Source organism: Hippichthys cyanospilos, chromosome 9 (genome assembly GCF_059441005.1).
Source record: "Hippichthys cyanospilos isolate Australia breed blue-spotted pipefish chromosome 9, RoL_Hcya_1.0, whole genome shotgun sequence".
Taxonomy (NCBI): Eukaryota; Metazoa; Chordata; class Actinopteri; order Syngnathiformes; family Syngnathidae; genus Hippichthys; species Hippichthys cyanospilos.
This window is the reverse complement of record NC_142377.1, coordinates 12,438,767-12,455,937: the sequence shown is the minus strand read 5'-3', so window position 1 is coordinate 12,455,937 and position 17,171 is coordinate 12,438,767. Positions and strand designations below refer to the sequence as shown.

General features: G+C 40.6%; 2 protein-coding genes across 3 annotated transcripts; both read left to right on the top strand.

The window, feature by feature from the left end:
* The first annotated feature begins 599 nt into the window (after positions 1-599).
* Positions 600-8,464, top strand: os9 (OS9 endoplasmic reticulum lectin). 2 transcript variants are annotated; one of them, XM_088423110.1, is made up of 15 exons: positions 600-786; positions 1,057-1,239; positions 1,706-1,769; positions 1,838-1,914; positions 2,002-2,100; positions 2,388-2,589; positions 2,879-3,025; positions 3,114-3,229; positions 3,796-3,856; positions 3,956-4,038; positions 4,127-4,342; positions 4,557-4,758; positions 5,825-5,992; positions 6,350-6,459; positions 6,972-8,464. In XM_088423110.1, exons 1-15 carry the CDS (start codon positions 640-642, stop codon positions 7,104-7,106), a joined length of 2,010 nt encoding a protein of 669 aa, XP_088279236.1. In that variant the 5' UTR covers positions 600-639; the 3' UTR covers positions 7,107-8,464. The 2 variants fall into 2 exon arrangements, with proteins under 2 accessions (XP_088279236.1, XP_088279237.1); XM_088423111.1 differs by lacking the exon at positions 5,825-5,992.
* Positions 8,465-9,140: 676 nt separating this feature from the next.
* c1galt1lb (core 1 synthase, glycoprotein-N-acetylgalactosamine 3-beta-galactosyltransferase 1, like b) lies at positions 9,141-16,478 on the top strand. The gene is made up of 4 exons (XM_088424367.1): positions 9,141-9,484; positions 9,594-9,857; positions 11,420-12,084; positions 12,707-16,478. Exons 2-4 carry the CDS (start codon positions 9,626-9,628, stop codon positions 12,995-12,997), a joined length of 1,188 nt encoding a protein of 395 aa, XP_088280493.1. The 5' UTR covers positions 9,141-9,484; positions 9,594-9,625; the 3' UTR covers positions 12,998-16,478.
* The last annotated feature ends 693 nt before the right edge of the window (positions 16,479-17,171 follow it).

Below are 17,171 nucleotides of genomic sequence, written 5' to 3'. Positions count from 1 at the left end.
CGACCCGAGCACAATTCACGCACTTGACTGGGAGACAATAGTGTCATGCTTATCCATACTTCTGCCGAATTAATCCAATGCGGCTTATTATCGCACACGTGTGCACTGGGGGAAAAAAATGCTAGAACGTAAGGAAGACACCCTGTGGGGAAATAAAGAGGTCCATTTGAAAAGACCATTTGATATTGATGTGATTTCAAATGAATCCCAAACACCTTCTAATATTTACGTCACTCATTTTTCATTTTTCAGACATCCACACCCGCAAGAAAACGCTTGATCAAAAACAAAATATCATGTAAGACTGACATGCAAGTCGGCCTTTCGCAGAAAACCACATCCACCCTTTCGACCAATCCGCTCTCAGAATTTTGCATTACCCACCCCACTGAGATCACTCGTTGTTAAGGTTTAATTTTTCCCCTTACGTTATTATATTGTCACGTGGTAATTGGTAAAAATACAATCACAATATTATATCATACAAACACACATCAAGCACTGAATGCGGCTACGTCATGCAACAAAGGGAATCGCCATCAATGACCACGTTTGATTCGATTTCGAAGCGTAGAAGAAGAACGACAACTCGACGAAGAAGAAGAGGATGAGGAAGAGAGGTGGGGGTGTGAGGCAATCATGGCTACTCACCTAATACGGTGGCGAAACAGATTATACGTTTTTTTGTTGTGTCCAGTATATGTCTTTTCTTTCTTAAACTTGGAAGAACTGAATGAGATGAAATATGAAATTCAGATTCTACCCGATCCGATCATCATGGGACAGGTGAGAGACCATTTACAGTAAGCTAATGGTTTCGCTAAGCTATCTTTTGATAACGACTATTTACGTTATTTAGGCTTTTACGAAATAGGTTAACATGCGTCGTGCTGTTTCCTATTTGCTTTGCTCTATTTTTGTTGGTGTAATGTGCAAGAAGCTTTTTAAACGTGCTTCAAAACGCAGCAGCTTCCTGACAGATGTCACAACAGAACTTCCAACAAACAAAGTGCCAATGAGCATAGATTTAATGATGTATCATTTGTTTCCCCGTAGACTAAGACAGATGAAGTCATGATGGTGTCTAGCAAGTACAAACAACAATATGAGTGTCGACTTCCAGCCCAGGCAGTCCGCTTTCACCAGGACCCAGTTTCAGATCCTGACTCACAAGGATACACAGGGCCGGACATCCCTGATCTACTCAGTCCCATGCGAGAGTCGCCTTGTTTAGTGTTGGTTGGTGTACACTGCTCTCTTATAATACATTGGAATAGATCTTATTAATTACAATACTTTGAAATAGATCTTAAAGTGTTGCTTCAAGTGTGGTATAAACAACAACAGCCTCCTAATTTTAAACATGATTGATCCCAGAAAATCTAGTACTGTGCAAAGGTTCCGGATCAACATTAAGCTTTTTGTTTTATCAACAATGTTGAAGAAAATTGTCAGAAAGTGGTGCTCCGCCAAGACTGAATGCTTAGAAGGATCCTTCTTTGTTATTCCCACTTAAATTGAAATCCATAGCCTATTTATTCGAGCCTATTTAAACCTCTTTGGAACATTACTGTCATGCAAAAAAAAAAAGAGGACACCAAATACACACTATCATTGTTCTCTTTGATCAGCCATTCTAGGGTTTCGTTTATATTGCATTGTTGTGTGTTTATCTTTAAACATTTGCATTTTATTTTTCCCTCAGACAAAAGACTGGTGGACGTATGAGTTTTGCCATGGTCAGCATATCAGACAGTACCACCTCGAAGGTAAGAGATTTGTTGTCCACATTGTTTTCTCAAGGCTGTTCCGTAGAAGGATTTTTGTCATTTTTCAGACTCAGAAATCAAAGGGGACATTCTCTACCTGGGATACTATGAGTCTGAATTTGACTGGAACAATGAAACCGCAAAGGTAATGATTATCATTTGACTTTTCTTTGTGACTATTGAAATTGTACAACAAACTCGTGTGTTAAATTATGTTGTCATTATGTTGCAGGCCTCCAAACAGCACAAACTGAAACGCTTCCACAGTCAGACTTATGTAAATGGATCGAAGTGTGACATCAATGGGAATCCCAGAGAGGCAGAAGTTCGGGTGAGACTTTTGAAACGACATTCAGAAGACAATTCGTTTGATACTCCAGCACCATACAATGAGATAATTAGATGGGAGATATAAATTCAGAACAAGAATATAAAAAAAACGTTGTTGGCTACCGGTCCAAGTTGTATCCCACTTTTCCTCCAGTCAGTTGAGCTAAGCTTACATATGGCCCCAATGAGAACAAACGTTATACAAAATGAATGGATTGACAGTACAATGTTCCACATGATATGGGTAATGAGTGGACTTTATCTTTTTTTTTTCTCTCACTTCCTCAGTTTGTGTGTGAAGATGGCTCGGGTGACTACATCGCTCGAGTGGATGAGCCACAATCATGCCGCTACGTGCTGACCATCCATACCAGTCGCACGTGCCAGCATCCCTTACTGCGACCTCCGTCCACGGCCAAACCCCATGGGATCATATGCCAGCCGGCACTAAGCGCACAACAGTATATGGACTATGTCAAAGCTCAAGTCTGTGAGTTGCCATAAATCTTCAAAATCGTCACGGTGATGCAGCATCGTGAACGCATATTGCATTTACAATTTGAAAGCAGCGGGGACCTGGAGTGCTACTGAATTAGTAATGAATAGTATTCAAAAGATGAAGATCAAAGACGATGTCCGCTTGAAATGTTTTATATACATAAATGCTTGTTTCATTTATCAATACCTATGTGGAATATTTTCTTAAATGATTTATATCCTGATTTAAAAGGCTTTTCTTCCACTTGTCCCTGATTTGTGTTTGTTTGCTTGATTTCCAGCGGACACAAAGCGTAAAGTGGAGCAAATCTCAGAGGAGCTGAGAAATTTGGATGAGATGTTGGCTGGTAACGAGGAAGAAAAGCCACCTATTCAAGGTGGAACAACAGAAGAAACCTCGCCAGATCCCAGCCAGTCAGATCAAAAAGGTCCGTCTTAATTAATTCAAGAGCAAATAACTTGTATCTTGCCCTCTTTTTCTCTCTTTGAATGTATTTCTTGTCCGGTCTTTACCAGATAATGCTGACATGTCTGAGGCTGCAGAATCAGAAGACCCAGAGGATTCTGAATTTTGGGAAGGAATTACGAAACCAGCGAGTTCAAAAACAAGCTCTTCTCATGAAGAGAATGAGGTACCCATTTTATTGTGCAATTTGACATCATTTATTCATTTAACGCGTGCAATCATGTTATGTCCTTAGCAAAGTGACAAAACTATCACACACTCCTTCGACAAACATTGTTATCCCTATTTTTGCTGTACCTATTTTGTGGCAGCAGGGTGAGCTAGTGAATACGATATCTGCCTTTGAGTAGTGAGATGACTAGTGGCTGTAAAGGCGTGAATTGAGCACGATAAAGGTGTTGCAAAAATCCTCTGCAGAAAAAAAAAATAAGATTACTAAAGTACAGGACTGATTCTATTTTCTATGCTGCTCTTATACATGTTTTCTTCACTCTTAGCAGCATCTCATAGTGAATTATGAGTGCAATAATTGAAGCATGCACACTACAGTGTCTCAGAAAGAGACAACGCCGTGAAGGCTCATGCTTTAGAGCAAGACCCATCATTTTGTTAATTATGATGATTCTTTGTGGAAACGTATTTGTACTGGCTCGTTAAAATTAGTAAATGAACGTTCATGTACCGCTAGAGGGCGTGATTTGACTTTCCTTGATCTGATTGTTTTCTCAAAAGACAGTTGACGATCGTTCCAACTCACAGTCAGACAATGAAGTCACAGATGATGGAAATGAAGGTAACAATTCACTGCTGACTCAAATTTCCCTGCTGTTGATTTCATGTTTGTATTGAAGCATGAAATATTTTTTTATTAAATTTGTGAAATGTGTTTCAGCCGAAACCTTCAACTTTAAAATCATCACTGACCCATCAGACCTGATTAAATTTGTCCAGCATCTCAGGGAGAGTAATAGAAAGGTTGGCTCTTAAACGTCACAACAGCGTCGGTTTCCATCTTTGCGGTGCCTGTATATTCCATTCCTGTGTGGTGTTTGTTTCTCTGCAGAAAGCACAAAACCGGGCAGAGGAACAAGCAAGGAAAAGCGAATCCGTTAAGCGCCGGAAAGACGGCGGAGAGGATGAAGATGGTGATTATGATGATGAAGAAGAACGTCTGTTTCAGGAGCTGGAGGATGAGATGGCAGACGTCTCTGTGCCGGCTGATAAGACTAACGAGATAAAGGAAACGATGCAAAAAGAGTTCGACAACATCATAGATGAGGTATCAGACAAACAAATTATTCCCTTAGGAAACCATGTGACTAGCAGAACTGTATTTTTTTTTTTCTCGATCAAACTTTTGTCACCATAAAACTTTTACTACTATATGTGGCAGCAATTTAATTGTATTTCCCAAAACTTTGTGAATCCTACTCCTTTTAAGTTATAAACAAACATGGGTCACCAAAAGGCTTCGACTTTTTTTCCTCCTTAAGGCACAGCAGGAATTGGAGACCGAGGGGCTGAAAGGAGAGTTTGATCGCACTCAGGCCACGCAAGCACTCGAGACAACGCTCGATAAGCTTCTTGACCACTTGGAGGAGAAAGACGAGCAAGACCCAGAGCATCAAAGTACAGGCGCTCAAAGAGCCAACGATCCGACCCGGGGCAGCCCCAGCTTGGCTCCAAACCAGCCCGGTAACCTGGCCTGGCGTAGTCTGACGTCTCTTTGTTACCCCGTCTCCATCGTTATCGCCTTCGTCTCGTGTGGACGTCAGATGTGGTTGTTATCCATCCCATAAAGGCACACACATGGATTTGATGAGGCAATGAATCCCCCAATGATAAAATGATAAGCAGGGGACACATCTGGATCTTTAAGCCCTTTTTTTAGGATTGCTAACACTCCATGTACAGAATCGGTCCAATGTTTGGAAACACCTCGAAATTTAAGGAATCCATTTTAGTCACGCTTTGAAAATGCACATCCTCGAACTGAATGCGCAAAGGCTGTCATCTTAGCAAAAGTTGCCGACTTTGAAGAAATTAAAATGTAAAACATGTTTCGGTGACATTTTTGACTTTGAAAATGGTAATGGTTGCTGCATAGTCGGGATGACTTGAGTATGAGTTGGCAAAATCAGGGCAATCAAAACATGACTTTTTGAAGGCGTTACTAAACTTTTGACTGGTACTGTATGATGAGGCAAAAATCAGAAGATACCAGTTTAGTGCTCTCTTTAAAAAGATTTCAAAAATACAAACATGTTTTTGAAGTTTAGTTTTACTAACATTTAAATTCAATTGATATATATTAACAAATATCTTAAGGAGCTTTCCAACATTTCAAATATCAAGATTAATGCGCTTTTGACTTTGGAAATTACTTCAAATATTACAAAAACATTGCAAACCTTGAAAACATCTCATATCTAGATTGCATTTTTGTCATTTTTAGACTGCAAAATATCTCGTGAGACAAGTTTTGCTTCTTGCATTGTGTCCAGCAACAGGATAAACATGTCGCTTTCCAATTGTCTACAGCACAATCTGGCTGGAAAGAACGCAGTTGACTCCAAATGTGACTTTAGCGTTAAACGGGTTTCTGCACTATAGAAGGGAAATCACACTTTTGCTGACTTAAACCGTCTCAATCATCATTATTTGTGAACACCACATTAGATCAAGATCTGTCTGTCTCCGTGAGGATTCTTGTCTCTGACAGCCAGTTTGTTTGTCCCTCTTTTGTCTCGTTACCCACCAGACCAAGATGCCGATGACCATGTTAAGATCAAAATAACTAAGTATAAGGCAGGCAGCAACTCTGATGGGGAGTTCAAAGTACAGGAGTTGGGCAAAGGAGATCCCCAATGGCAGCACATAAAGGACGTGGTTAAAGAACAGCTAGAGAAAGCGGGACTGAAGGCCGAAGGTATGATTGGGGAGTGCTAACATACTCGTCAACTTTATGGCGTCCCCCTCCATCTGTCTCTTGTTTCTTTAACCTACTTTAGCCACCATAAATGATAAGTCATATGACTCAGGTGTTTCTCTCTCTCCCCTTTCCCTATTTTAATTGGGCGAATATTTTGTGAATTTGGTGATGACACTGAAATACTGTTGCATTAATTAGACTTTGAAAACCAGGCCACAGTGGCTTGAAGTGAAAGTTATCCATGTGTGTGCTTTGGCAGGTGTCCATTCTTCATTCCAGACATGCTGGGCATTTTTAAGGGGTTGTTTATATTTAATAGGAGACATCCCCACACCCTCCTGTTTTCTTCTCTAGGTAAAATCGAGGTGAAGATCTTGACGCGAAAAAATGCAGACGAAGCAGGTGATCAGTGGCTGACCGAAGAAGACACTAAGTCATTTCGGGAGCTCCTCATAAACCTGCTGGTAAAATATTTGAAGCTGTTATACCGTCTAGGCTTTTGTTTTACTGCCATTGGTGAACCTGAATGGATACAACTGTGCTTGTGTTTCTTTTCAAAAGAGGATGGGACAATACAACATTTTTTGCATGGCTAAGATGTTCTCGTTTTACACTATCATTTTCGGACCGCAAAATTGTGTACTCCTGTTGCAAACATGAGATGGTAGCGTGCCAATGTAAAGTATTTTTTCAAGTATTTGACGAATTTGGTTTGAGGCTAATTTGTGACAATAAGCACTAAAAGTTCAGTCAAATTTAGTGCGTGGGAATAACACTTGAGTAATTTTTTTATAGGTCATAGTAATGTTTGATAAATGTATGTATAGCCATTTTAAGCTACTACAGTAACTACTACCTGAAAGCAAATCCCCACCCCGCCCTTTTTTTTTTTTCTTAATTATCGGAAATAAATTCAGGCTTCAAGGCGTTAAACGTTAGAGAAAAGCAGTAACACTTTGTTCTTTTCGGTGACAAGACTGGAGGCTCGGAGGAAGTCCACAAAGAGCAAAAGCGACAGGAAGAGTTGGAGAACAACTATAGGTTTGTGTGGGGCGAGAACCAAGAGGAGTCCAAATCTTCCAACTCAGACTCAGATGACGTGGATTTGTGAAGCCGCCACTGAGACGCTGCACTTCGGGTGGTGATGAGCGACGCTGGCAGACTCTGAAGCGCATCCCCCAATTCACAAAATGATTAATTTATTGCTGTTAAAAGCCAGCAGGTGATAAGACCTCACATTTGCACCTTTGAAAAGCTTGTATGGAGTCTGCGATGCATAGGGGGCACATAGGTTTATGTTGTATGACAGAATCACTGTCAGCTCTACTTGAATGAGTTATGCATTTTCCATTCTTTTCCTAAATGGTTCACAAAAAACGATGAACAATGACAACCTTATTTCTATCCATTTTTTTCATGCTGCCTATTTTGCATGGCAGTCATCCATGTTGTCATTCACTGAGGTCCCCGGCAGTGTTCTACTCAGTCGATGTGTACATTGCACATGCTGTGGCACTTTGGGATTTTTGGACAAACACCACCAATGGGCTTCTTTTGTGTTATCATTTGTAAGAGAAACTCTGAAAACTTAGTACGTTTGTTGTTTGAGTTTGTTCTGTCATTAAGTTATTTAAATTACTAGTAATTGCTCATGAAATATTGTGTACCAAAAATTGGTGTAGATTCTCAGCCAACTAAATCATGGTAAGCCGCAAAAGCTAAATTGAGGTAACTGTATTCTTGATTGTTAAAGGTGTTCCACATTTAATCCAAAAACAGCTTCTTCTTTAGTTATGAATGCCAGATGGTGAGTCGTCCTTTTAATAACACGCTACCACTCCTGGCAAAAAAAAAAAAAAAAAAAAAAAACAACCTTTGAGACTACACCCTGGAAAACCATTCACTTTCTTGAGCCGCTTCTCCTCACAAGGGTCACAGGCTTGCCAGTACCAATCCCAGCTGACTCCCAGTAGGCGGGGGACACCCTGACCTAGAAGGGAAGCCTTTCACATTAACTGTGAACCATCTTAATGAATAACACTGACCAAGCCGCCTCAATTCAACTTTTGTGGCGTATCAAAAATCAAACAAAAATTCTGCCCATCTTTGTGGTGCATCTAAAGGGCTGAATTGTGGACCTGTACATAATTATGGCTTGACCTGTATATAGTTTCTGAGTAATTTTTGGTTAGGTTTATGTTAAGTGTTAGCACAAACACAAGAGGTTGCTTCAAGCTGAGTAATGAGTGCAATTTTGATGCAAGTCAGTGTCAATACATTTTGAGCAAATAATAGAACACCTTCCTACTCTATGAGAGAAAAACTGAAAGGTGTGTATATTTTGGTAGTGTTCATGGGTCTGTATTTCACCTCTTGGCTTCAGGAGCTAAAGAAAAAATGTGATCCACCTGAACTACTTTGTATGAAATCTTAAAAATAAAAGTACCTCTGAAGTCAGGTTGATTTACACCGCTTTAATGTTGAATTATTCTGTTCATGCAAGGGTGTCCAAACTCGGTCCTCAAGAGTCAGTGTTCTATATACAGTACAGTATTTTTCAGATTTCTTCCTCCAACACACCTGATTCAAATGATCAGGATGGTTGTCACGCTTCTGCTGAGCTTGTTGCAGAATACCCACCCCGAAGACCGAGTTTGGACACCCCAATGTTAATGGGTATTATTATTTGAACGGCTTGTTGGAAATTCCGTTTCCGGTCTTTGGGAGACACGTTTTACCAGGATTTTTTTTTTTTTTTTTTTTTGCGTTATAGCAGGATTCTGCAGACCTTGCCGATCGTATGACGTCACAAAAGGTGCAAAGTACGAAGGAAAGGTAGACTTATTTTGGAACAATGTACGGGCATTGCTTTTAATATTATTATTATTCCTGTATCGTATCATTTGACAGAACTACCTTGTTAGTTTTTGTACTTAAATGATATAAACCCACCTCCTCCCGCCCAAATCGACGTGACGCACTCTCGTTTGCTCGTTCCGGGTTAACACAACAAGCAATCTCATTGGATACCAAGCTGTCAATCAATTTGCTTTAACAAGCTCTGATTGGCTATCTTTGTGGCACATTCGTGACCGTGTGCAGAACTGAGCGCGTGCAGAGGATAACTCCTGCGAGCAAGAGCTCGATGTTGAGCAAGGGAGGGAGGAGTATCGCGAGCTAGAGCGAGATGTTGAGCGAGAAAGGGATATCGCGAGCGAGCAAAAAGGAACTTTATTTCCGTGCTCAAAATCCATCGGCGCTCGCTCGAACTCTTGTCATTGCGCGCTCTATAGTTTTCTTCTCCGTTCAAAATCTGATTTCGCTCGCTCGGTTTTATTTTCTGCGTTCATTCTTTTCCGCGCTCGCGATTGTGGCACAAATATAACGCCGTACTACGCTACCTGGGATATAATGTCTCTTCTGGGTGGTCGCGCTATTACGTGGCCGTGAAGGCAACGGCTGCTATGGTGTCTACGGTCCGTTCGGCTTGTAAGTACAATAAACCACACCTTTCCAACTGGAAGTTGACAACCCTCCTCTGACGTCGGCATATAAGTTTTTCGAGGCCTTCCGCTGACTTGTGTACTTTCCCCTTAAGCTCTTGGCTGACGGCGACGGCGACACACCAGCATGAAGTCCCCAGTGTCCAGAGTCTCCTTCTGTCTGGGTTTCCTGGTTGGATTCTTCATGCTCTACCTATTTCTACGACAAGTGGGCCTCGAAGACGCTTTCTCTGTGTACCCCATCCACACATCCGTTGAACACCATCAGCACCAGCAGAATGAAAAAGAAGAGGAAGAAGACCAGAGGTGGAAGATAGAGAGGTCTGCCCTCTTCAATCTCAAACACCCTCATCATTCAGGTAAACGCTCCTCTTTCCAACAACAGCAAGCAGAGGTAGGGAGTAGCCAAGAATTGTACTCAATGAAGGCGAAAGTTACTTTAAAACCCACAGGGTTCAGCCGAGGTTGATGCCGTGTGTTTGCCATGTATATTATACTCTTTCTTACTTTGTGTTGTAAATCTGTGGTCCCCAACCTTTTTGATCACCGCATATTACTGTCACATCATCTTTCTCACTATGTATGTAATATCAACAGAGGCGGCGGCAAAAAACAAAAGATCAAGGACAAACGTATAAACTGTTGTGCTACGTGCACGCCGAATCGTTCGCCGAAGTTTTCTGTCGCTGTTGAACTTTTTGTCCACTTTTCTGTCGGGAGAGGAGAGGGGAGGGGAGTGGAGCGAGCTTGATGTGCACTTTACGGTAGATCCGGAAAGAAGAGCATTGCTGAGAACTTTCACTTTTCTGGGATGTGACAGAGCCAATATTTTCTCCGACAGCACCTTTATTATTCTTTTTTTCACAATACTCGCCTGTCAAAAAAGAAAAGTTTCAATGTCGCAATCGAGTGGTTCTCCTTGTACAATTATGGTACAAACTACACGGCATTGTTCTGAAATCGCGTTGAATGGCAAATCAGGATGCTAACAAAAGACTTATTTATGCTGACATTGACACTAACGTATGACACCAGTGTTGATAGTAAACAGATAATAAATGTGGTTCAATACTACCCACCTTTTAACAGTAACTTTAGGATGCTAATTTGAATCAACGGTATTGTTAATTGCATATTTTCATATTACTGTCACATTCACACAATCAATTACCGGAGGGAGGGTTGACAATAACATTATTTGTGACCAACCCAACCTGCCGAACCTGCTTTGTGTTTCCCAGCTTTTATTTGTACAAAGGCACATTCGTGGTAACTTTAAGTGATGGTAACTTTTAATAATAGAATCTTAATTCGTTCGGTGACCCAGCTCATAGAGGTGAATAGTGCACGGGTGGTACGGATCAACTAGCTCCCAGATTATCCTGGACAACCAAAATCCCCTAATCATCTTCTCTGTATCCGCAGATTCATCCCTGCTTCATACCACTGTGTCTGAAGTTGTTGGACTCTTAAAATAGTCCTCAGGGTTAGGGCTTATGGATCTATTCCCTCCGTAGTTATGAATACAGCAGTAGGTGAACAAATGAGATTACTTGGGCTGGTGATGATTTCGGAGTTCTGAGAAAGGGTAATTAACAGTGTTCTAAAAAGGCTGTTTTTTGTGTCTGTTGATTAAAGATTGATCAATTGTCAAGATTTGTACACGTCAGTTCAAAACGACTAATTTGCAAACCTTGTTCAAATTTTGAATTATATACCACAAGTAGCGTGGGCGGCTCAGTGGAAAAGTGGTTAGCACGCCCTGATTTTATGTCAAGATAGTGTGAAGCAAATACATATGTGTTTGTAAGCGTTTGTAATCTTTTGGTTTCAAATATACGGCTTTGCTGTATCTTATGGGGGACTACTGGTAAATGTGCACTTTAAAAAAGAGAAAAATGCTGTTCTTTGTTTTTTTCAGATGAGGATAGCAAATTGGCAGATGAACTGTACAAAAAAGTACGCATTCTTTGCTGGGTGGTGACCGCACCTAAAAACCTGGAGTCGAAGGCTCGTCTCGTGAAGGACACGTGGAGTCGGCACTGCAACGTTATTGTCTTTGTGAGCTCCGTAAGCGATCCCGACTTCCCGACCGTGGGTGTGCATACAAAAGAGGGCCGAGACCAGCTTTACTGGAAAACCATCCGGGCCTTCCATTACGTCTACGAGCAGTACGGCAACGACGCCGACTGGTTCCTCAAGGCGGACGACGACACGTACGTAATAGTGGACAACCTTCGGTGGGTGCTCGCAAACCACACCCCGGACGAGCCCGTTTATTTCGGTCGAAGGTTCAAGCCCTACACCAAGCAGGGCTACATGAGCGGCGGCGCGGGCTACGTCCTGAGCAAAGAAGCTCTTCGACGATTTGTACAAGGATTTCAAAACAAAGTGTGCACTCACACCAGCTCGGTGGAGGACCTCGCATTGGGTCAGTGTCTGGAGAAAGTCGGGGTGCTGGCAGGAGACTCCAGGGACACTTTCCAGCGGGAGACATTTCATCCCTTCATCCCTGAGCAGCACCTCACTGCGGAGTTCCCCAAGAGCTTCTGGTATTGGAGCTACTGCTACTACCCCATCTCAATGGCAAGTAAAGGAATTAATCACGTGAGATAAAATGCTCTGAATCACAGGCGTCGAACTCCAGTCCTCGAAGGCCGGCGTCCTGCATGTTTTCGAACCTTCTCTTTCAAACGCATCTGATTCAAATGATTAGGCTTATTTTCAAGCTCCTTCAGAACTTGCTCATGCGCTAATTAGTTGAATCGGGTGCGTTGGGAAGAGAAAACCGGAAAACATCTCTAAATCACTTTTTCTGTAAAAATAATTGAGACAAGATTTTCCGGTTCAGTGAACGGGAGAGATGGGTGCTTGCTTAACGTGTTCCATATTTGCAATTCAGCACGATTAGACACTTTATGTAGTCGTAAAAAACAAGTTCAAAGAAAACACGTTCCCTTTTACGATCACAAAGAAAAACATCTTGCTCCGCTTGTCCAGTGCCCTAATTTAAGATTCAAGATTTTATCTTTGCGAGTAGCAAAGATTTTCAAAGATGAGCGCATGAAAAATGGAATAATGAACATGAACGCGGTTACACAGATGAAAGCAAAGAGCACCATCATTTAGTCTGCCATAGTTTTTTTTTTTTTTCTTTTTACACTGTATCGTAACAACCTTTTTATATATATATATGTTTCCTCCCTAGGGTCCAAACTGCTGCTCAGACCTGTCTGTGTCTTTCCACTATGTGCACGGCAGCAACATGTATCTGTTGGAGTACTACGCCTATCACCTGCGTGCCTTTGGCTACAAATACCGTTATCAGCCTCCCACCCCGCTCAGCTACTCTTCTGAGTTGACAAACTCCAAGGAAGCTGCTGCTGTTGAGGTCGCTGACAAAAAGAACAAAGAGGATTCTCAGGAAAAGAAGCAAAAGGAAGAAGTCAACAATGAAAAGAAAGCAGATGATTCTCTGCCTCCAGTCGCCAAACAGTAGGAAACAAAACAATCGGATGAACAATGAAGAATCTGTTGGCTTCTATATTTTAACGGCGCGTTGAAAAAATTACCGAAAATGTGAAACATCAATGTTTTTCTAGTTTGGCAAGTCATGCCGGCGCAGACTAAATCAGCCGCATTCTTTTTGAAACGTAAAAACAGCACCTTTTCTATCTCTGTGAATGCCAGCTCGAGTTGTGCCATTGTTCAAAACATTTCTTGAGATAACAAACCCGGTCGCATCTCGTCCCTACATTTGTTATCGTCGCCGCTACACACCCTGAACAAACCAAACAACCGTTGCGCCAACTGCAGCAGGTGTCACGTAGAATGAATGACCAACAATTGTTCACACACTTTATCATGGCCCTTTATCCATTCGGCTTTCAACAAGTTCTGCTTAGGGATGGGCCTTTTGGGAGCAAAGAATCTGGACACGGTCTAGCTAACAACCCTTTAACTCATTCACTGCCAACCCAGTTAAATAGATTTGATGTCTATTGCTGTCAGTGGTGGCGAATGATTAAATGTATTCATTGTAATCCCAGTCAAAACCTTGAACCTTTGACATCTATTGTCGTCATTGGCAGTTAACTTATTCATCGCCAGCCCAGTAAATGTAGAGCTTTGATGTCTATAGCTGTCAATGGCAGTGAATGAGATAAACACTCATTGTTTAGTTTGTAGATGAAAGGCAAACACTGTAGTTAAGGTTTTTACAAAAGGTCACCGACATGCGTAGCACCCAGAGTGAGTAGCCCATAGAATTGGCTCATCTGTGTTGGGAAATGTTGACTGCCTAGGAAAGTTGTAGAAGTGGATCGTAAATTTTTGCCTAATGGGATTTATCCATTTCCTGCATTATGATAATTGTGAAAAATACACACATCTTCACATAGATCATTATTAATAGTTTATTCTAAAATGTAATTGAAGCAAATTTACGGTATTATTTCAGGAGTATTTCTCAAACTGCTACCCAAAAAGTATCTTTTTTTCCAAAAGGGTTGGAGACCCCGAGTTTATTCTGTGTTACAACAGAAAATGCCTGGTAAAGACTTGACTTATTCCAAGCTTCTTTTCTTTCATTTCATTTTCTTCAAGGTTGAGGAGATCTGACATTTTGTTGCCTTTTACACAGAACCAAGTGATGGATTTTGTCACATAGCCACACACAAGAAACCGAAGTTACAATTAGGACACTTTGGAAATGGTAATTACATTTCAAACAATTAAGAAGTATATCATCCAGACACTTTGATTATCAAAAATGAACAAATGTATTTATTATAGCCACCTCAAGTTGCACTTTGCTTGCTGAATTCTGTCAAGTTTCCGTCCAAACCACACAAAGATTTACACCATCCATCAGAACGTCTTGTTTGTCCGACCAGGCGAAAAAAACGGAACGTTCTCGCTCGACTGCACTCTTTCAGGATGTTGATCCGTCTCTTAAGGTTAAGCAAACCTTTCCACTGGTGCGTTCTTCCAAAAAAAGGAGGCCTCAATGAAACCTGTCGTGTCACATACTCACTCGGCTTGCACCACTTGTGAAAAACGACTAACTTGGACTAAGCACGAGTCGTGTCCGTGGGTGCGTGAGTCGGCACGTATCGGCCACGTGCGGGAATCTGCGCTGTAACATCACCTTGGGGGTAATAGTGGATGAATTCAAGCCTTCCAATGATCGCACGGCCTTTGCACGCCTGTGCTTAACTTCACCTTGTGAGCATTTCAATAAGGAGGGCATGTTTTTTTCTGTAATGGATCTTTAAAATGTGGTTGACTTTATTATATTTATTTTGTATTTTTTTTTGCTTGTGCAATTTAGATAAGTTGTCATGTATTTTCCAAAAGAACCCACTCAATGTATTCTAGCCACTAACTATGTATTCTCCTCACTGAAATAGAACGTATTGCTATCTAACAGGGATGGAACGAGACACAAATGCCACAAGATGAGTTGTCTCATGAGACTTGAGTTCACCAAAACAATAAGTTGTTTTTTTTTTGCAAAATGTGTATACAATATTGCCTAATATAAATTTTCCAGTCTTTGAAACTTTTTCTTTTTATTGACCAGAAAACAAAAATTGTTCAAATGTTCAGTGTTTTTGGTGTTTGGATAAAGAAGAAAAAAAAAATATATCCACAGAAGACCAAATAAGCCATTTACACTTACCTAAATGACCAACTTTTCTTTTCTTTTTTTTTTTTTTTTTACATAAATATTCAACTGGGGTTTGAGACAGTCTAAAACTCTAAAATTCTCTCAAAACACTCAAAAACTAAAATATTCAACGTTTGAGTCTGCCTTTTGTGTTCAAAAGTTATCAGTAGGAACTGCAACTCTGTGAAGCTGTTAGAATCAAAGGCAGTAGTGACGTCTATTCATCTGCCTAATAAAATCAAATAATGCATCCTCTCTGATCCAGCGCACTTAAGTACTGCTAATTTTTCCCTAGATGCTGCGCTAAACGCTGGCAACAGGTGACGTACAATTGAAGGTCAGCCTAATTTAGTCCGTTTTATAGTCCTGAATTGGCAATTGAACATAATTTCAGAACAACTTTGCGTTTATGTCTGGAGTCGCGCCTCATTCAAAGTCAAGTCGGCAGCTGTTGCAACACCTTGGACCAATTTCAAAATGAAACCTTTGTGTCCATATATTGTTTGAGATGGTATTGTTTCATATTTTCAATTTGGCTGGCCTTCTTATCATGTTTGCCGGTGTGTTTTTTACTGTCATACAGAGCAGTAACAAATGTGCAAAGCATCTGTGTACCCCATTGCAAAAACAAGAGCCAAAACAAAGGAAAACGTGCTCTGCAGGAATGAGAAATCTTGTGGTGTTCAAAATCTCGCGAGATCTCATCCCATCCCTTGTATCTGATCAAACGCCTTTAAGAAACTGTACCCGCACTTAATTTTGTCCAGCAGCACACATCGCCAACTGGATTTCTGTATGTTGAGAGAGCTTGTATTCATCTCGCCGAGGAAGCAACCTTTGTACAAATGCAGTCATTTGGAAAGCTTTTTTTTTTCCTTGCTTTCTAAAGCAAACATAAAACGGATAAGAGCATGACCATTGGAACAATGAGGCTGCAGTACGGACACATGTAAGACTGCATTTAAGCAGTTTGTAATTGTTGCAATTTACTATTCAAATTCTTTTGTAACCGTTTGTTTATCACTTTCCAAAGTTTATCTTTAAAGTACCTGCACCTTCCCTTGATGTTTCTATTTTGAACAAGCATTTCAGATTTATTTAAAATGTTGTTTTTTGTGACAATCTTCGCCCGATGAAAATTGCTCTCAAGGGAAAGGTGTACAGTAATGAGGTTTTCAATGTATTTATGACTGTAATGATGTTTTGAATTGAGTATTTTTTTAAGTGTGTGAGTGAGTGTGTGTCGTCAAGCAATTTGCAGTGACTGGTACTTTAATCACTATAAATAAATTGTATTTCATTGTACATATCTTTTATGTTGACGTTTTTTGATTGCAAACGCAAGTAAGCATTTACAGGTTTTCATGTATTGACATTGAAGGTTATAAAATATATTACTGCAACTTCAAATTTGAGATTTTCAGAGCTGGAATGAATAACTTTGATGAAAATTAAGTTGTCAATTATTTTTTGTCATTTAATTGGTTTTATTTTGTTTTTTCCATAATTTGTTTGCCAGTTTTGTCGATAATACGTCGGAAAATCGTCAAAAATTTAAATCGCTTTTCCAAAGTAAATGGAAATTTTTGGGTCTTGAAATTATTAATCAATTAGCACAAATTTATGGTTGAATTTGGTAATCGATTAACTGTTGCACCTTTAGAGATATTCCTGCGCATGTTCTACAGCTTTCTAGTTCTGAAGATGGGATGTAGCACTTTGATGAAGACAAAAGCAGTAGGCAAAAGTAGGCATAAGCCACGAAAGCGATTTTCTACAATAAACGAAAGAACAGACGGTCAAAATAAGATGAGCGGACGTATTCAATATGGGGGTCTTCACCTCAGTTGGCCTCCGTTTGCCTCAATTCCCTTTCAAACCGCGGGGGATAAATTAGCTGGCGGCACGAAGGGAGCGTGCTTTCAAGTATTTGGGTCAAAAACAAAACTGGTGAGAGGATGAGAGGCAAGCGTGACAGACAAACAAAACGGCCTTAGCAAAA